We start from the raw sequence: 20,876 nt of genomic DNA, 5'->3' as shown, positions 1-20,876 counted from the left end.
CAAATGGAGTAAAAAGAAGAAAAAAAGTATTTTCATACTTTATCTAAGTGTTTTTATGGTTAAAAAATTTCATTTTTTGTTTTTCCATAGGTCTTGGGCTTTGTTTACTCTATGACCATTCTGTCTTTATTGTCTTAATGTGAATTTTGTTTTAAATTTCTGGCCTTTTCTTCAGCTTATTTCACTTAAATAAATAAGTAGATGCCATTTTGATTTTTAATAGTGTTCTACTGAGGCCTTCCTGTGGTCTTTGGTATACTCTACTATGGCCTAGTGCAAGAGTGATCAGGTTAAAAGCAGTCCTAAGAATAAGCATCCTGGTCAGCATTGAAAGTAGTCTGTATTGTATATTTTTTCATGTATAATTACTATTATTATTATTATGTAATGTATTTCTGGTTTTACTGGTCTTGTCAGATGTTCTTGAAAATGATTAGTTTTGGAACCATAGAGAAACCTATTTTGTCCTTCAAAAAGGCAGGATTAAGGAAACTATATGCAATATACATTGTGATACATACCACAAGCTCCTTTTTATTTAGACTAATACTTGTGATATGATGGTAAGTTGATAGAAGACAATATTTGTAGATTCAGATAAGGTGTATGTATGAACACATAACATTGATGTAGCTCCTTCTAGATACATGATTAATACTTATAATTTCTCTGTATTTGATATTATACAGAGATTGAATCATAATTTATTTTTTTAAAGATTTTATTTATTTGAGAGAGAGAGAACATGAGAAGGGGGAGGGTCAGAGGGAGAAGCAGACTCTGTTGAGGAGGGAGCCCAATGCAGGGCTCGATCCCAAGACTCCAGGATCATGACTTCCAGGATCATGACCTGAGCTGAAGGCAGTTGCTTAACCAACTGAGCCACCCAGGTGCCCCTGAATTATAATTTCTTAGCTGAATTCTTATTCTGTGCACTGATGTAAAACATAGGTCTGACTCTTGGGCCTTGAATTTTCTAGATTGTTGGAAAATGAGGAAAAACTGAGGAGCTCCTTGCTGGCCCAGTTGTTTGTCTGACTCTTGATTTGGGGTCAGGTTGTGGGTTGAGGCCATGCATCAGGCTCCTAGCTGGATGTGGAACCTGCTTAAGAATCTCCCTCCTGAGGCGCCAGGGTGGCTCAGTGGGTTAAAACCTCTGCCTTCGGCTCAGGTCATGATCTCAGGGTCCTGGGATCGAGTCCCGCATCGGGCTCTCTGCTCAGCAGGGAGCCTGCTTCCTCCTCCTCTCTCTGCCTGCCTCTCTGCCTGCTTGTGATCTCTGTCAAATAAATAAATAAAATCTTTAAAAAAAAAAAAAGATTCTCCCTCCTCCGCCCCTCCCCCTGCTCTCTCTCTCTCTCCTCCTCCCTCCCTGTCTCTCTAAAAACAAACAAACAAATAAATGAGGAGAAATTGAAATAGCACATTTAGCTAGAGGAGAAAAACTGCTCTTAATTTAACAGTGTGGACTCAGAGCTTTAATATAGCTTTGGCACAGATCAAGGTGGATTGTCTCAAAATCAAAGAATTTTGAGGCAAATAAATAGATCGTGGGCAGAGAAACTCTGCAGAGTATTACACAAAGCTTAATTTGTTGTGTTTTTGTTCATCTGATTACAGACCCTCAGAGGAAGTCTTACAAATAAAATCAATCCCCGGCCTGGAAAGGTAAGATGATGGATGCTGTGTTTCTAGTCAGGATTTTATTTTGGTCTGATAACGTCCAACTGTGTGCTGCCACTTTCATTTTCATGTAGGTAGTGATCTTCAGGGACCCAGATGTCTCTGATGAGTGCATTGAGGTTTTCAGTGATGTTGAGGATTGCAGCTCTTGGAGCCTCTCCCCGGTGGTCATCGTCAAGGTCGTTAGAGGATGGTAAGACCAGTGCTTTGGGTTCCAGACTTTTAGAGGGTGTGTGTTTCACATTTCTAGTTACCTTTTTGGTCTTCACTATTTATTTAAAATTATGCCTTCAGTAATGTAAAGGGCAGAAAATACTAGTCTTAGGGGGTATTGCAAGAAATTCATGTCTAAGAAATTACACTTTTGAATCATGTTTCTGCTTTATAGAGGAGATGCCCATTAATGCTAGAAAAGTCAGTTGTGTGTAGCAGTACAATTTTCTTTTCCCATATACCCCACATCACACTGGCCAGGACTACTGGAACTCCGAGTCCTCAAAAACACTTCTGTTTTATGAATTTTCAGTGAGGTTGGGAAGAATTGCGCTAATCTTGTTGGTAGAATTTTCAGTGTTCTATGAGAAAAGACATTGTGAATGACTAACCTAAAATTTATTTTCCAGCCTCTCAGCAACTGATGGTTTTGATTAAAGAAACTGGTGAAAAAATGATTTACCAGCTTGACAGCTTCTAGGAAATACAAAGGAAGTTGAATTAAGAAAAGCCATTTTAAAAAAATCACTTATCTGGCATAAGCACTTATCCTTGATACTGATCTTGTTTGAGATAAAGAAGGCTGGGCTTTAGACATTTGTGGTTTAAAAAACTAGTAAGGCTTTTTATTGTTGTTTTTGTCTTTTCTATTTGATTATATATGCGGCATCTTTCCTGTTAGGTATTACATATTATAGCATTTTTCTATGTATTTAACATGTTCATCACAAAAATATAATTAGCTTTTGTTCTTAAATTTAAAGACCAAAAATAACACTAAAAACAAATATTATATAAATTTTGTTTTAAATATAATAGGGCTCTTTCTCTTTTTTTTAAGATTTTATTTCTTTATTAGAGAAAGAGAGGGAGAGAAGAGAGCAAGCAGGAGAAGCAGCAGAGGGAGAGGGAGAAACAGCAGAGGGAGAGGGAGAAGCAGCAGAGGGGGAGGGAGAAGCAGGCTTCTTGTTGAGCAGGGAGCCATATGTGGGACTCGATCCCAGAAGCCCAGGATCATGACCTGAGCCAAAGGCAGATGTTTAACTGAGTAAGCCACCCAGGCACCCCAGTGTTCTTTTTTTTTTTTTTTCTTCAACTTTTGTTGGCTTCTCTCTTGAAAGCATAAGCATCTAAGAGCAGCACTGTCATATATTGACATTAGATTTTCTTTAGTGTTTGGATGTTTGTTGTTGGGAAGGGTATTTTTAAAATGCTCTCCGTTAACATGCATATAGGGGTTTTTTTTGGTATCAATATTTTGTACCAATATATCCATTGATACAGTCCTGGAATGTAAGTAAAATCCCTCTAGAAGTGTTTTCTACACATATAGGGAGAAAGAATTCTAGGAAAAGTCCATTTATCCAATGTATTACCATTTGTAACTGTTCACAAACTGACCGTTCCATAGAACATCAGTGACTCTGCGATGTTTATATTGATGCCAAAAGTTTTTTAAGATTCTGGTATCGTTTTTGGATTTTCAGAGGCTTAATTATGCCCAGTAAATTTAGTTTTAGAGAGAGTTTATATATTTTAATTGCTGGATAATTGACCAGTGTATATATTTTAATTGCTGGATAATTGACCAGTGTATATATAGCTGGATAATTGGCCACAATATGTGAGAGAGAAAAAGGGAGAAGAGAAGGGGAGAAGGAAAGGGAAGAAGAGGATGGCGTGGGGGAGGCTATTAGCTAGAACACTTGAGTCATCAAAACCTTTCTTACCGACACCAGCTAATAGTTTTGCTGTGTTTTACTCTTAGTTGGATTCTGTATGAGAAACCCAATTTCGAAGGGCACACCATCCCCTTAGAAGAAGGAGAATTGGAACTCTCTGGTCTCTGGGGCATAGAAGATGTTTTGGAAGGAAATGAGGAGGCAGAGTCTACTAAGCCCGTGGTGATTGGTTCAATCAGACATGTGGTCCAGGTAGGTTATGGGAAAACCAGAGTCTAATGATTCAGTCAGCAAGTATTTATTGAATGCCGGGGATGATTCTTTCTTTGAGAGAAAAGTTCATGTTATGAAATTAGAGACTGGGGGAAAATGTTTGATCGATGCTCTATGAATATATTTTCTATAACTTCAGTGTTCGTACACTTGAATTAGAAAAGAAACACTCTGATTAGTCATTTTTTTCATAATAAATCTTGAAGGTTAATTTCTCACTCCTGTCCCCCATCCCCATCTCCAAAAATGTATTTTACTTATTAACCTGGTTTGGATGAATTCTATATGAACAGATTTTTCTTTCCCTTTGTTTTTTGGTTGCTGTGTGAGTTCCAATTACCTTGAGTGGCTTATAGGAATTCTATTTTGGAAAAATAATCCCCCAAAAATCCAGTTGAAAGTTCAACTCTGGGGTTCCATGTGGGTTGAAAAACAGTAGGTACTCGAGATCACTTTAAGGATTGGCTAAAACGTCTTGGCTCCTTATTTGTTGATGAGGAAGTTGTCTTTCTTTGTGCCTGTTGGGATTTGATGCTTCTTTACCTTTAAAAATGTAGTTAATCGTATCTTCCAAGTGGAAGATTAAAATCCCATTCGTGTAACAGAGATGGGTGTTTGAGTGTAATAGGAAGAGAAGGAATGTTATGAAATGAGAGTGAGTAAGAATGAGTAACGGTTTTTGGCAGAGGAAAATGCCACTTGATTCTTAAGTCAACATTTCTGGGTGACTTCAGTGATCACTGGTATTCTAACTGATTTATCTTTTAATAGCTTTAAGTACATAATGTCATAAACCTTACAGAAGACATGAAGAACACCATTTAAAATTGTCATAGTCAGTGGTCTAATTTCCCTGCACTCTTTATTTATTGCTCAACTAATATTGGTAATAAAGTAGGGTTTAAGCCCATCATCCCAATCTGCTATCCTGAGATAGCCTCTCTTAAATTTTCTGAATTCTCTGCTCTGTCTTGGCCATATGTCCGTCTGCTTTTTCTGTAGTTGTAATCATGATGATTGTGATAATCATGATAATCTCAGGGTTGTGAGTTCAAGCCCCACACTGGGCTCTACCACTTAAGGAAAAAAATAAAATAAGACAAAAAACAAACAAAACGCAAAAAACCTGTAGCTCTCAATCCTTTTTCCTTCTCCATGCCCATTTCCCTGAAGATCACACTCCCTTTGGCCAACAACTCTTAGTGACGTGTAACTGTATCAGATTCTGGTGGGTGGGGATTTAAAGGCACTTGGGGGGGGAGGGTAAGGTAAATGAAGCATGTTGGTAAAGAGGGGTCTCCTATTTTGCCTGATAATAGCCATATATTTTTTTAAATAATAGCCATCTTAATGCAATTCATGCTTTTCATGTCACTACATGGTTTGAGGTTTTCAAGAAATGATGTACTATCATTTATTTTACCTTCTCTGTGGAACCTAAGGCTATTTCTAGATTTGTTACTATTTTAAATAATATTGTACGAACATTTTGGTGCATTTAATTGTTTGTAAATTGCTGATTTACTGGTGTGAATGTTTTCTGAAAGGTGTCATATTAAAGGATCGGGATATATTCCTGGTTCCGGATACATTATGATTTTTTTTTTAACCGATTATGTTTGTGGTTGCTTTGAAACATGAACATAAATCACAACACATTGAAGGGGAGCACCTTTTTAGTTCATTAAATTTGTTTCTTTTGGTAATGGTTAAGAAAGCCTCCCCTGATCTCACCCAAGTGTAATTTCTTCTGTACCTCAGTGGACCTAGCTCAGCAAGATTAAAGTTCAATAAGTGTTTGACTAACACGTAGGGACTCAGCCAGCCAACGCCTCTGATGTGTCTGATAGGCAGGACGAGCACGTCATGGTACACAGCATGGTACACGGAGCACGGTACAGGGATTTGTAACTCACCACAGATGTGTACCATTACTTTCACAACTTAGACCAAACCAATATCTTAGAGATTTGGTTCACAGTCAAGGAGAGTTACCACAGGGGATTTATAGGCACAAAACAGCAGTTGAGGAAGGCCCCAAACGCAGCCCCTCTCTGGACTAGAGAGCCTCTGGACTTGGATGGCCGTGTCTGACTGAAGCAACTCAAACTCTAGTAACCAAGGAAAGCCAAACAGTTTTTTCAGTGAGGATGAGAGAAATAAATATGTTCTAGAACTCTAGTGAAATACACTTCTGGGGATTTTTGCTTGAATGTCACACCGTGCTCGATGGCTAAAGCAACATGGCTACCTCACAAGTCACATATTCCTAAATCGTGGCTGAAGACAGGGTAGGGGTAGATGGCAGGCACTCTGTGAAATGTATGTGTGTATTTAAAATTTGTTGTAATTATTTGAAAAGAAAGGATAATGAGCTTATTGTACAGTTAAATACATGGTGTAATTATTAAATACATGTGCTTTTTTTTCTTTCTTTCTTCAGGATTACAGAGTTAGTCAGATTGACTTATTCACTGAACGGGAAGGGTTAGGACTCCTGAATTCTTACTTCGACGACACTGAAGAGATGCAGGGATTTGGTATAATGCAGAAGACTTGTTCCATTAAAGTACATTGGGGCACGTAAGTATTTTGTTTCAAATACAATTTTTTTTTTAAAAATCTAGTTACTTATATGAGAGAGAGAGAGGAAGCACACAAAGGGAGAAGGAAGGAAAGAGCGAGAAGCAGGCTCCCCACTGAGCAGAGAGCGCAGAACCCCCAGATCATGACCTGAGCCAAAGGCAGATGCCCAGCCAACTGAGCCACCCAGGTGGCCCTCAAATATAATTTTAATGAAACTTTTTTGTGAGTGTCCTACTGGAAAGACTTGAGATACTCTGATCTGTGTCCTATAAAGTACCTATTAACTAAAAGGGTTTTGTGTTTTGTTTTTTTTTTTCTCATAAGGCACATAAAATTCTGATTCTTTTGTACCTGAGTTCCTATGATTCAGCTCTCTTAGAAACAATAACATTCTCAGGGGAAGTGCCGGGGAGGAAAAAAACTGCATGTTTAATGTTGGGATTTCCTTATCACAGAGGAACCTGATTCATACCCAGCTGAGTAACAGCTTTTACCTTCATGGTAATCCAAAGGAGGTAATCCAAAGCATGTGTTCCTGATACCTCATGGGGGATGGAGGCCAACACACGTGGTACTTTCCTTCCTTGAACATTTTCACACAATGCGATCTAGAGCCCCTAGGACATTGGTTTCAGAAATCACAGGAAACTGCAAAAGTATTTGGAAGGAAGTGGGAATATCTGAGATGGGGGAAATTAGGACAGAAGGTGCAGGTGTCAGTCCTGAGTACGGTGGCCTCTGAAGGGGAGTACCAAGCCCGGTGCAGCAAAAGACAGCCCCGGGGGTGCCAGGAAAAACGCTGAAGCTTCTTCATATTTCACTTAAAATCTCCTCCTTTTATGATTTTATTTTTGTGCAAGGTTTCTGTTAAATTCATAATATATTATGTGATAGTGTATATCCTTTATAAATATTCATATATTCGAGAAGGCTCAAAAGTTTTGTCAGTGGGCTGTGTATAAGATAATACCTGTGTTAATGTGTCAGAGAGAAAATACTACAAGAAATAGGAGTTAGAGAGAGGAATAGTGGTAGTGCCATTTTAGATAGGATGGCAGGAAAGGTCTCTGGTGACATTTTAAGTGGAGGCCGGGAGGAAGTGAGGGAGTCAGCCCTGAAGATGCCCGAGGGGGGATGGGCAGAGGGCAAGTCCCAGGCAGGAAGCGATTGCAAAGCCCTGCTGGGTGTGTTTGGGGAACTGCCAGGAGGTCAAGGTGGCTGGAATGCAGTGAGCTTGAAGAATTGGGATGACAGAGAGGCCTGTTGGCAGGCCTTGGGAGGGATTTTAGACGACTCTGACATGGTGGATCACAGGAGGATTTTGATCTAACTTGTGCTCTGGAAAAATCATTCTCGCTACTCTGTAGAAAATAGACTATAAAGAGGCAAGAGTGGAAACAAAGAAACCAGTTAGGAGGCAATGAAGTTACATAGGCAAGAGGTTGCGGTGGCTTAGACAGTGCTAGTGAGAGGTGGTCAGATTCTGGACACATTTTCCTGGTAGAACTGTCAAGTTTGCTGACAGACTGTATGTGAGCGGTGAGGGGCTGAGAAATAGCTAGGGTTTGGGACCCCGGCATTGATTGGGATGGAGAAAACAGTTTTGTTTTGAGAGGTGGAGTTGGAAGGGCCAACTGTTCATTCAGGTGAGGGGACAGGAAGAGGACTGGCTACGGGGGACTGGGGTTCAGGAGGGAAGCTGGAGGTGGAAATTCAGGAGTAGGTAGCATGGAGAAAGTCTTTAAATCCTGTGCTGGACAGATCTCAAAGGGAGTAGGGAAGCCATCTGAGCCTTGGGCATGTTTATATTTGGTGGTTGAGAAGGAAAGGAGGAATCTAAACAAAGACAAGGGCTTCATCTCCTGCTGCCCTTGGTTGTTTTTTTTTTGTTGTTGTTGTTTTTTCCACATCAAAGAGATCAGTATATTTTATTTCTTAACATATTAAAGTTAAATTGAGAAGGACCCCTTTCTTTAAAAGAACGAGATGGGCATCTGCTATAATATGTTCATCTCGATGTCTGGAAGGCTTCATGACTCAGGCTTGGGCTCTGTCAAGGCATAAAGAGCTACTCCTAAGTAACATCTCTTACCTTTGCAGTGAGTTTAACTCCTCTCACAGGGGCCAGTCACAAACCTGCCACAGTGTCCAGTTTTTCACGGCCATTCATTTCTTTTGTCATGACGATAATAGGAAGCTGGTTTGGAGGTCAGCTCCAAGTTGGGGTCCTTGAACTTGGTTGGTTGGCTTTGGGAGTAGGTCATTAGTACTTTTATAGATCTTCGAGGGGAGTCTTGATGGGTTAGGAGAATTCAACTGCTAGTAAACACCTGAGTCCATTTTGCTTCTTTGACACATCGGTCCTCTGAACTGGTAGCCGAGAAGTCTTTGCTATGTGAGGGACTCCGCTAGATTCCATTAGATTTATTCCAGGGCCTACTTATGTAACAGGGGTTAAACTCTTCTACACATACACACAAGAAGGGCATTGCTTGTCAAATTCTTTTTGGGGAAAATGAGGAATTTCTAAAATTTTTAATTTAGAAGTCAAGGGACAGTTTTGAATAGCCAAATGTTCTTGTCAATTTTATTGAGACATATTTGATATACACAGAGGATGTTATGTGTGAATTATGAAGCCTGGTACTAAGACAGATCCCCGTGTGCCTGCCCCCTGACTTAGGACCTCACCTTTACCAGCACTGCGAGCGGCACCCAGCGTGGCCCACCCTGGGCCCATCCCCCCGACTTCACACCCATAAACTCTCTCTGGAATTTTGTGGTTTTCCCATACCTTTATTTTACACTTCTGTCCTTGCAAGGTTTTAGGTCAGAGAATATTCCACAATCTGGTTTTGTCTCTGAGCATTTCCTCATATCATTTAACTTGTCCCAGTGTTGCCTGAATTTTCTGTATTGAACGGGTTACATCTAGAGGCGTGATCAGATGCAGGTGTGGAAAGGACCCTTCATACGGGTAGTGCTACATCGTCACGTTGCATCACAAAAGGCGGCATGTGATTCCTATTAACTGTACTGAGTTGGGTTGCTTGTTTATTTTATTTATTTTTTTTTTAAAGATTTTATTTATTTATTTGACAGAGAGAAATTACAAGTACACTGAGAGGCAGGCAGAGAGAGAGAGAAGGAAGCAGGCTCCCCGCCGAGCAGAGAGCCCAATGCGGGACTCGATCCCAGGACCCTGAGATCATGACCTGAGCCGAAGGCAGCAGCTTAACCCACTGAGCCACCCAGGCGCCCTGGGTTGCTTGTTTAAATTGGGGCCTCCGGCACGTGCTGTGATGAGCCCTGAGTGCCATTCACAACCGAGGAATCCTTGAACACTGCATCTGAAACCAATGATGTACTCGATGTTGACTAACTGAATTTAATCCGAAAAAATTTTTAAAAATTGGTGCCTCCCACAACTCTCCACTGTAAAGGGACATTTTCCCCTCTGAGAGTCATAGCTCGCCCTCTTCAGAGCAACCTCAAATTAGCATATTCATATTTTTTTGCATATCCAGTTGGTTCCTGTAAATAGCCAGCACTCCCAGGGAGCCGTGCCTGGAGAGTAAGACTGAGGGTCCAGCTGGAAATGCTGTTTGAGGATAAGTGAACAAGAAAAGATCAATGTTTCTTATGTGGCTAAAAGGCATTTTTAAAAGAATAATTACAGAATGTTTTTAATCAACATATAGATAGCCATTATAAACATACAAAGGGATGTTGTTGAAATAATATGTATTTTTTATCATTTTTTTTAAAAGCTCACACTTTATAATTATACTATTTATTCATAAGGTAGGTAAGAGTTCATTACCTAAGTGCATGGGAAAATAGGAGGACTTTTAGAACCTGAAATAACACCGCCTGAAGATAGTTTCCCCCTCTCCTGATGGCCTCGTGAATAATGTATCTTGTGGGACTAGAACTTGGGAAAAATGAATCACGCTCAGTGGACGACTTTGGAGATTCCAAAGTCCACCCAACCCTGATAAGTGTGGGTTTGAGTTTCCTTCCTGCTCATCGAGGAACTGTCCTTTCCAGTGTGTCTGTTTGTGTTCAGTCTTTTGACAAATTTCCCTTTGCCCCAGATTACCTCCCTTCTGTAAATGGTACGTGACTAAATCACCTGCTTCGAGAAAACTGAAGTGTTTCGTATCAGGTGAATAAATGCCCTCACCTCAGACTGTAGAAGGGAAGGCCTCCTGAATGCGGTCGTGTGCCCAGCTATCCCTCAGTTCTCCCCAGCACCTGCCTATGAGCCATGTGCTGAGTTTACAGAAAGTGCCACCCATTCACTTGTGAGGACTCAGGCTCCATGGCCCTTGGCTCGGTAGACCAGTAGCACCATTGCTGACGAACTGCCATTAGTTGGGGGTGTGAAACCCAGGTGTGGTGTGCCTACGGGAGCTTAGAGCTCTAAGAACTAGGTAATGTATCCCTAATTCTCATGCCTCAAACCTAAGGAGGTCTAAAGGACCCCACTCTTAGCCTTCATTTTCTTGTGTTTTAGGGCACTGTAGTGCTATTTGTTAAAAGATAAGCCTTTTTCCCCTTAATTTTTTACTGACGTGTGTGTGATATTTGTACAAAAAAGTGCACAACAAATCATAAGTGTATAATCTGAGTGAATTTGCGAAGTAAACATCATCGAGATCAAGAAATAGAAGATAGCGGGTATCTCAGAAGTCTCCTTACTTGTGCTTCCTCCTGCCATCCTCTTACCCCCAGCATAACTGGTACCCTGACTTCTAACCACATGGACTAATTTGTTTTGAATTAATCCACACGTATACCACTCAGTCTGTCAACATTTGTGTGTGTGTGTGTGTGTGTGTGTTGACAGGTCTTCAGGAGGATTTTGATTGTAAATCCCTGTATAATTAGGGAGTCCAGAGAAGCTACTGGCTTATCCAAGGGAATCTTTAACGAAACCCATCACCCAAAATGTGCCTTGGGCCAAAATTGGGAAGGAGAAGGCAAAGAGGAGAATCAAACCTATTTTGTTGATAAAAGATTTTATTTATGGCCACCTTCTTCTTCTCGGCACGGTGTTCTGGGGATAATGAGATACCCCAGCTAGGACTCTTTGGCCAGACTAACAAGGAATTGGAGAAGATAAGTGCTCACCAAGAGTTCTGTGTTTGTGTATAAGGGGCTGTTCTACTACCTCCCTTACATGAACGTCCCATCTCTACAACCTCCCCTTCCCAGAACTCGCCTGGGGAACTAAGAAAGTGATGAGACTGTGCACAGTGTTTCGAGGCCGTTCTAACAGGCATGGTTTTCTGGTTTCTAGCACATGAAGGGAGGGTGGGGCTGCTTGTTCTCTGACCACAGCGGAAGTGACAGCTGACAAGCCTGATAAAAGGGTGTGGTATTGAAAAGCCGTAAAAATCAGATCCAAGAACTCAAAAAGCTTTGGGCCTGGGAGCAAGCAGCCCTACAGTCCTTCAGAGCCCCCAGGACACCACCACACATTGTAATGCTCCCAGTGATGATCCTGAGTCATTGTAAAAAAGTGTAAATTATGTGCACTTTTGGAATGAGAAAAAGTGCTCCCAAAAAATGAGTAGGAGTCTGGCTCTGTAATCAGCTTGGATCAGCCCTGTATCTGGTACTCGCAGCTGCGTGGCCCTGGGCAATTTACTTAACTTCATCTGTAAAATGGGGACAGTAGTGTTCCTTCCTCATAGTTCTGTTGCGTGGACTGGATCAAATTCCGGGTAGCATTCCTCGTAAGTGCTAGGTGGATGTTACCTGTTACTAGTTTTGGGCATGGTGACAAATGAGTAGGTGGAACATCTGATTCTTTGGTTATAAGTGAGAAGTAGCCGTTTTAAAACATTTTAAAAACAAAGCTTGAGGGCGCCTGGGTGGTTCAGTGGGTTAAGCGTCTACCTTTGGCTCAGGTCATGATCCCAGGGTCCTGGGATCGAGACCCACATTAGGCTCCCTGCTGGGCGAGAAGCCTGCTTCTCCCTCTCCCACTCCCCCTGCTTGTGTTCCCTCTCTCCCTGTGTCTCTCTGTGTCAAATAAAATCTTTAAAAATAAAATCAAGCTTGAGTTTCCTGGCTATGGCCTCTTTAAATACATAGAGCGCTACAAAGTAACTACTGCTCTGACTTGAAGTGATACAGACATTTAGGCTTTGAAGGGATTCATCATAGAAATTAAAACTAACTGGACAAAACCACAAGGGGACAAGTAAAAGCTCAAGAAGAGGAGCATATAATGGCACATTCTCTTTGAATCTAAGGTTGCTCTGATACCCGAGTGTACCCATTCGTGGCCCAGATACACATCTTCCCCCTCCTTTCCTTTCTTCTCAGTGGGGTCCTCTGTGCCCTGGAAACAAATGATGAGCCCTCTCTTTTCTTCCTTGGTGCTTACTTAGGTGGCTGATTTATGAAGAGCCTGGATTTCAGGGTATGCCTTTTGTCCTGGAACCTGGTGAATACCCCGACCTGTCCTTCTGGGACACAGAAGAAGCGTACATTGGATCCATGCGACCTCTGAAAATGGTAAAAACGAAATCTAACAAAACGTTCTTGGAGTCTGATTCTTTGTCAGCTTGACGTTGATAGTTCACAGGCTGGGACTTGGAAGCAATAAAACCAGACTTGTAAAAACACAGATCTGTAGCAGATGGAACCTCTTGCTGGAGGAAATAAGAGGGTGACTTGCTGGACGCTCTAGATGGAAAAAAAAAAAATGGGGATAAGCCCACGTTGTCTGCCTTCGAGGCATTTTTCAGCCTTGCAGAGCCGGCACTCAGTGCACAGAGCTGCAGCCCCCGGCAGGTTTAGGAAGGGAAGACAGTGAAGAACTAAACCTGGTGGAAAAACAGGAAGGACGGGTGGAGTCCACCTTCAGGTGATGTGAATGATGTGATTAGGAAATCTTCATGCTCAATCAAGTTGGGTCTTAAAAACCACGCAACACTGTGCTAGATGGAGATGTCAGGGAATGTTCTGCGTGAACCTGGGCGGAGCTGGGAAGGCCAAGGCAGGTGGGCACCAGCCCAGCTGTGGCAATGAGAAGTTGGGGGGTGGGGGCAGCTTTGGGAGCCCTGGGACAGGACGTGTGACTATTATCCTCCCCAGCACTGCCTCTGCTTCCTCTCCATCGTGTCCCTGTCTTTTACGATATTCCTTCTGTCTCTCCTGCTAAACTCAAGACAGTTGCTCCTGTCTTGTCCCCCGTGGGGAGCACAGTGTGTGCGCAGAGTAGCAGGTGTGTGCGCAGGGTAGCAGGTGCTCGCTAAGGACCTGTGGCAAGAGGGAGGCTCTTGTTACAGTTGTGCTTCTGAAATTGCATTTTGTGGCTCTTTTCTAGAGTCAGTTTGAAACAAATTAGAAAGTCATGGAGATAATTTTTATCTTAACTTTACCTCCTTCCAAAGCCTGTGGGTTAATTACCTCCTTCCGTGTTTGCTGGTCTTGATGCAAAACTCATTTGCATTATAAATAACTTTTTCATTATAAATGATTTTTTTCTAAAAAATCACTTGCAAAGAACAAAGTTCAGTTCGTTTTGTGACTATATGAAAGAATTGTCCCAGGTTTTGAAGACTATTTCAAATGATATAAAAGCTGTAATGCTCAGGGCATTGGAAAAAGATACTTTTGAAATGGGTGCTTAGTACACTTAGTTCCCCTCTGCCCCCATCCACAGAGGATATTTTCCAAGACCCTCAATGGGTGCCTGAAATCATGGATGGCACCAAACCCTATATATATACTATGTCTCTTTCCTATATGTATATGATAGATAACGTTTAATTTAGAAATTAAATTATACATTTATTGTAACCTAGTTTATAAATCAGGCACAGTATGAGATGAACAGTAATAATAAAATAGAAGAAGTAAACAATATACTGTAGTTTAAGTCGTGTGAGCTTGGTCCCTCTCTCAGAACATCTTACTGTACTCTAATCGCCCTTCCTGTGATGCAGTGAGATGTAAAGTGCCTGCCTGGCGAGGTGAAGCCAGGTGAGGGGCGTGGGCGTCCTGACGCAGAGTTAGGCGACCCCTGATCTTCTGACTTTGAGTCAGGAGGAGGAGCCTCTGCTTCCAGACTGTGACTGACCGCGGGTAACAACCTGGAAAGTGAAATGCTGATAATGGGGGGAGATACTGCACTTGGTTGTTTCTGCTTTGGTTTGTTGATAAAATCAGCAACCTTCCTTTATAATTACTGTTCATTTGGTGCATGTGAGTACCTTTGGCTGCACTTAAAAAAAAAAAAAGAAAGAAAGAAAGAAAGAACGGTTCTAGATTGGTGGAAAATATTCTCCTGACTTTCCTGCTGCCGATTTTAACTCTTACCCGTTTATCATTTCCGTGTAATAATAGCTTTCTCTGTGGCTTCTTCTTCATGAGTTTTTGGGTGATTTACAACAACTTTGTTTTAAAAGTAAAACCAACCCCACAGACCCATCCTTTGGGCTAGTGTAAGTTCTAGCCAGCAGCTCATCTAATTATTACAAGAGTCCTCCAGACCCTAGAGTGAACTTGTGTGAACTCAAAGATGTTGTAAGCCGTGGGTTGCAGAATCCCGTGCCTGCAGAGGCAAGGCAGCAAACAGCCTCGGATGAGGACGGCAGGGAGTTGAACTGAGAGAGGAGTGGAGATTGGCCAGGTTCGTGCAAGTCCCGGCAAGAGCGGGAGCCCAGTGGAGAGCTAGTCCGTCAAGGGGCTGGATGGTGCTGGGGTGGCTGCCACCAAGAACTTGTGTCCAGGGCTGTCTGAACTTAGGACTGCTTTTTAAGGGACATGAGAGAGATGCATGTCCATGAGACATTTTCTGAATGGGAAAACAAAAACAAAAAACATAGCTTATTGGGTTAAAAAACAAACCCACCAAGCAGATCCAGCTTATAGACCGCCTTGGCTCCACACGGCCTTCCTCAGTCGCCGTCCGCATCGTTGGGACGTCAGAACCGTCGCCCGCTCACTTTTAGCAGAGGCTGGGAGGCCGGCCCGCTGACCCCCGGCTGTTGTGGGTCATACAAAACAGGACTGTCTCCACCAAGAGCTGTGTTTCTGACCATATTATTTTTCTTTTCAGGGTGGACGTAAAGTTGAATTCCCTACAGATCCCAAGGTAAAAATGTTTCTTTTAAAAATTTTATTCTCGGGGCGCCTGGGTAGCTCAGAGGTTTAAAGCCTCTGCCTTCAGCTCAGGTCATGATCTCAGGGTCCTGGGATCAAGCCCCGCATCGGGCTCTCTGCTCGCAGCAAGCCTGCTTCCTCCTCTCTCCCTCTCTTCTGCCTCTCTGCCTACTTGTGATCTCTGTATGTCAAATAAATAAATAAAATCTTTTTTTAAAAATTTTTAAAAATTTAAAAAATAAAAATAAAAAATTTATTCCCATTCCATGCCCATGAAGATAATGTGATTTTACACATCAGCAAACGTAACTGCAGCTAAAGGCAGTCATCCCAACTGACACATGCCATCCCTTTGACTGGAAGATGAGGTTAATGGCACTAATAATCCCTCCCAGTATGTGTGGCCATGGCTTAAGAGGCTCATCATTGTATTCGGTTTATAATTTGTGGTTGTATTTACTAATTGCAGGGCCAGTTGCTGCTTGCCAGTTAGCCAGGGAAAAAACTGAGTTCTCAAGACAAGATCTCCCTTTCTGCTATTTCTACTTTGTACGCATTTATTTATGACACATTTATTTTATTTTCTTTTTTTTTAAACAGGCTCCACACCCAATGTGGGGCTTGAACTCATGACCCTGAGGTTAAGAGCTGCATGCTTCTACCAATGAATCCAGTCAGGCACTCCTGTATTTCATTTTTAAAGCAATATAGGATCCTCTGGTTCCTTAGTTTGTCCTAAGCAAAATTCTAACTATCGGTTCTAGCCATCGAACAAAACCAATTTTTTAAAATCAATTATTTATAAACTGCCCTTCGAACCTGGCTTTGGGCTGTACCACATCAGGAAAAAGATTCAGAGTTTTAAAATGATGATACTGCCATTCAGTTATTTTTAAAACTATGATCAGAAAGTTCTGTGTTCTAGGATTTAGTGATATGTTATTAAATGACTGATTTAATATTTAGCTGTTGAAACATTTAACTTGTTACAAGTACTGATCTGTCTCATTTCTATTATAGGTAGTTATTTATGAAAAGCCTTTCTTTGAAGGAAAATGTATGGAATTAGAAACAGAAATGTGCAGTTTTATCACGGAAGCAGATGAAACAGAAGAGAAGACAGATGACAGTTTGCCATTTACGTCCGTGGGCTCCATGAAAGTGCTGAGAGGAATGTGAGTAGGGGGGAGTAGCCGGAGGGGTTTCTTTTTTATCCCTTTAGTAAAGTATTACACACGTCTCCCCCCCCCCCCCCACACACACACCTCCACCACCGTGAAATGAAAACCATTCCAGATAATTGGTAAAATGAATTTCAAACATATTCTCGGTCAGCTGGGACCTAGATTTGACACAGTGGTTCAAAGGGCTGGTTTGGGGCCAGTCAGCTGAGAAAGACTAATAAGTTGACCCACACTGATCAAATCTATATCTTGTTTATTAATATGATGCTCCAAATAATTGAACTATTAGGGACGCCTGGCTGGCTCAGTTGGTTAAGCAGCTGCCTTCGGCTCAGGTCATGATCCCAGCATCCTGGGATCGAGTCCCACATCAGGCTCCTTGCTCAGCAGGGAGCCTGCTTCTCCCTCTGCCTCTGCCTGCCATTCTGTCTGCCTGTGCTCGCTCTCTCTCCCTCTCTCTCTCTGATAAATAAATAAAATCTTTAAAAAAAAATAATTGAACTATTAGTTTACTTTCTATTTTTTATGATATTTTACACTTTATCGATCTTACGTATTTCTGTTAGAAGTATACACTGAAAGTGATCTTGTAAATAGGCAAAGAAATTTTAATTAGTCACTGAAGAAAGTTTATCCAGTTTTATTTGCTGAAGTTATTTTTTTAAGATTTACTTATTTATTTGAGAGAGAAAGAGCATGTGAGTGGAGGGGGAGGGGCAAAGGAGGAGAGAGAGAGAGAGAGAGAGAGAGAGAGAGAGAGAGACTCTCCAACAGACTCTCCATGGAGCACAGAGCTCAATGCAGGGCTTGATCCCCAAACCCTAAGACCAGGACCTGAGTTGAAATCAAGAGTCAGACGCTTAACTGACTGAGCCACTCAGGGGCTCCTGCTGAAGTTCTTTTGAGTCCGTTCTTTTTAAACATACACACATACACATATACACACATACTCCCTCTACTCCTTTACAGAACATTGATGTATATTCCTTATGTTGTTCTTTAGGGGGCCATTCCATTAGTCTCTTAAATCTTAGAGAATTCCAATAGTCATAGTGCATGAGTCTCTGTCTAGCTTCATAACTGTTAGTGTCTGTTAATGAAACATAAGTACATGGGGACACTTCTAACACTGATGAAAACTACTACTCCTTAATGTTCTTTCTGTTGCAGTTGGGTTGCTTATGAGAAGCCTGGATTTACAGGCCATCAGTATCTGCTTGAAGAAGGAGAGTACAAGGACTGGAAAGATTGGGGAGGTTACAGTGGAGAACTTCAGTCTTTACGGCCTATATTAGGTGTAAGTTAAAGAAAACCTAATAGAGAATACTTGATCTTTTTTGAATGATAAATGGCTAGCGTTTGAATTTTGAATTTTTTTCTTAACAGGATTTTTCAAATGCTCATATGATAATGTACAGTGAAAAAAACTTTGGATCCAAAGGTTCCAGTATCGACGTATTAGGAATTGTTGCTAACCTAAAGGAGACCGGATATGGATTGAAGACACAATCTATTAATGTACTGAGTGGAGTGTAAGTGAAATGACCCAGTCGGGATTTTAAACACTTTTATCTTGGGTTGTATTAAATTAATTTAATTTAATTTAATTTAATCCCCAAATATAGTATCTCTGACACAGAACAGGCACTCAGTAAATAAGCATGTCAATAACTACATATGAAATCAGTCATTTAATATGTACTGCTACATATTTTCATAACTGCTTTTTAAGATCTTTCTCATATAGTCTTTTTTTATGTATAATATCACATTGCAGTAGACAGTAGATTTGGGGGTTTCATGATAGAAATCCACAGATCTACTTCTCTTATCATTCTACATGGAAAGATCTCCTGGATTTCTTATGCAGGAATCAAATAAAAAATAATGATCTGATACTAGAAAATGGAAGTTGGGATAAAGTCCCATTCAATTTTCCTATGTCCTTGCAGGGGAGGAAGAATTTTCTCTTACCCATCAAGATTCTTCTAGCTGGTCTAAGAATTAAATTGACATAAGATAGATGAACAGGAGAAAAATATTAAAAAGCACCAAAGTTAATTACATGCTCATGGAGGTCCGATAATGAAATTGAGACCCAAAGAAGCTTTGATTAGAAAGAAATTCTAAACAGAATTTGGGCTAATGTAATAAAGTAGTAAAAAGTAACAGGGTTTGTTCATACAGACTTCTCAGCTCTAAATTTCCTGTCTCTGGTGATGAGACTGTGTTACCAGTTATAAGGAGGGTAACTTTCACATGGGAGATTTTTTCCTGTTTTCTGAAAGGCAGAGGAGGGTCTGATAGTCCTTTTAGCACAGGTTGTTTTTTTTCTTTCTTTCTTTTTTTTTTTTTTTTTATTAAATCTTTCTTTTTAAGATTTTATTTATTTATTTGACAAAGATCACAAGTAGGCAAAGACAGGCAGAGAGCCCGATGCGGGGCTCGATCCCAGGACCCTGGGATCATGACCCAAGCTGAAGGCAGAGGCTCTAACCCACTGAGCCACCCAGGCGTCCCTAGCACAGGTTGCTTCTTAAGTAACTTTACTTTGAAATAATCGATACACCATTGTGGTCATTTTTGGGGTGGCCTGCCCAGAGCCCCTACACCCTACATCTGCTCCATTTTATTTCTTCACTATTATTTTGACATAAAAATTACTGTTTCAGTGTAGCTGGAGTTAGCAATTGAATGCTCTATTATTGCTAAGGTAAGCTTTTATTGGAAGATGATCAGTCAAGATTCTTCAGGATATACATGACTGCAAGCCAACCTAAACTGCTAGAAGTGACGAAAGTGCAGTTTATCCGACTATATAACTTGAAAGTCCTGGAAAAGATTTTTGCTTCAGTTATGGCTGGATGTCAAGTTTAGACACTGTCATTAGAACTTGCTCTCTGTCTCCTGACTGGGCTTTTTTCCCATGCTGGCTTTGTTTTAGGCAGGCCACTTAAATCTGGTGGCCTATGGCAGCATCATTGCTTTTTGTTCTTCTCACTGTGTCCAGCAGAAAGAGCGTCTCTTTCCCATGAGAGTTCCAGGTTTGACTTTGATTCTCTCAGCTTGGGTCATGTGTACCTGCCTGAATCAATCTCTGTAGTCAAGAAGACGACTGTGCCTGTGTGATGTGCCCAGTCTCAGAGCAGGGTAGGGCCAGTCCCAGAGGAGCCACTTAATATATGACTGGGGTGAGTTATTTCCCAGGAACGTCAGAAAAAATGAGGACAGATACTGGATGGGCAAAATACATGTCTATTAAAAGAAGTTAAACAATTATCCTTATGATCCAGGTTGGTGTCAGTTAGAATTTGTTATAGGTGAGAGTATTCTTATATAATTAGATGAAATTATTTGACATGGGTTCTGTTGAAAGTGTTGGATGCTAGGTTTTTTTAAGAGTAACATAGGCTATTTGGATCATTCTAACCTCAATTCTGTCGTATTTTGTGGAGCCTCCCATAGGATCCCTGGATATCTGAGATGTGTCTACAGTATAATGTTTTACTATTAGTCACATTCGCCAAATCCTTGTGTAGGCTGTTGCTTGTGGTGCCATCTTGACAGGGTGACATCCAGGACTTCTGGGTCTTCATTCCCAGCAGGACATGCCTTCTACCAGGTCCTGCTATGACACCCTAACATTTTACAATCTGCCATAGATGAAAGGTACGGCATGGCAGAAGTCATCTGAAATGTTGCCATGGTTCTTAGTATTTTAGATTGCCTTTAAAGCTAATTACTTACAAGGAAAATAATGACCAGTTCAGTCTGGAAAAACAGTTGTACACTTTGGTACTCACCAGGTGTGTTGGTTCCATTAGTCAGAGTCCAGTCATGCGTCCTAGCAGAGGAAGCAAAGGATCCTGGGTAGAATTCCCTTAGGGCATTTTTGTAGATTTTGCTGTTAGCACAGGTAGAATCATGCCCAGAGCCAGTCTTTTTTTTTTTTTTTTTTTAACTCAGCCTTTGTTTACTTGAAATTAGCTTCCTTTATAAATGTTGCTTTTATAGGTTTCTATTTTTAGTCATTTCTGTTGTATTTCCTGGCTTAGGCCTTTTTTCTGGTGATAGCAGTTGAGTTGTGGTATTGGGGGAAGTGGAAGGGAGGTGTGCACACATCACCCCC

General features: G+C 41.2%; 1 protein-coding gene across 1 annotated transcript in view; it reads left to right on the top strand.

Moving 5' to 3' along the window:
• CRYBG1 (crystallin beta-gamma domain containing 1) overlaps positions 1-20,876 on the top strand; it is a 196,503-nt gene that overhangs the window by 158,129 nt on the left and 17,498 nt on the right. Inside the window, exons 5-13 of the mRNA XM_059176963.1 lie at positions 1,621-1,668; positions 1,758-1,876; positions 3,665-3,830; positions 6,295-6,434; positions 12,842-12,968; positions 15,520-15,555; positions 16,584-16,738; positions 17,918-18,044; positions 18,134-18,279. Of these exons, the coding sequence (XP_059032946.1) occupies positions 1,621-1,668; positions 1,758-1,876; positions 3,665-3,830; positions 6,295-6,434; positions 12,842-12,968; positions 15,520-15,555; positions 16,584-16,738; positions 17,918-18,044; positions 18,134-18,279 (1,064 nt within the window). The remainder of the gene's footprint in view (positions 1-1,620; positions 1,669-1,757; positions 1,877-3,664; positions 3,831-6,294; positions 6,435-12,841; positions 12,969-15,519; positions 15,556-16,583; positions 16,739-17,917; positions 18,045-18,133; positions 18,280-20,876) is intronic.

This window comes from Mustela lutreola, chromosome 6 (assembly GCF_030435805.1).
Source record: "Mustela lutreola isolate mMusLut2 chromosome 6, mMusLut2.pri, whole genome shotgun sequence".
Taxonomy (NCBI): Eukaryota; Metazoa; Chordata; class Mammalia; order Carnivora; family Mustelidae; genus Mustela; species Mustela lutreola.
The sequence above is the reverse complement of the archived record's forward strand: the minus strand, read 5'-3'. Positions and strand labels throughout refer to the sequence as shown.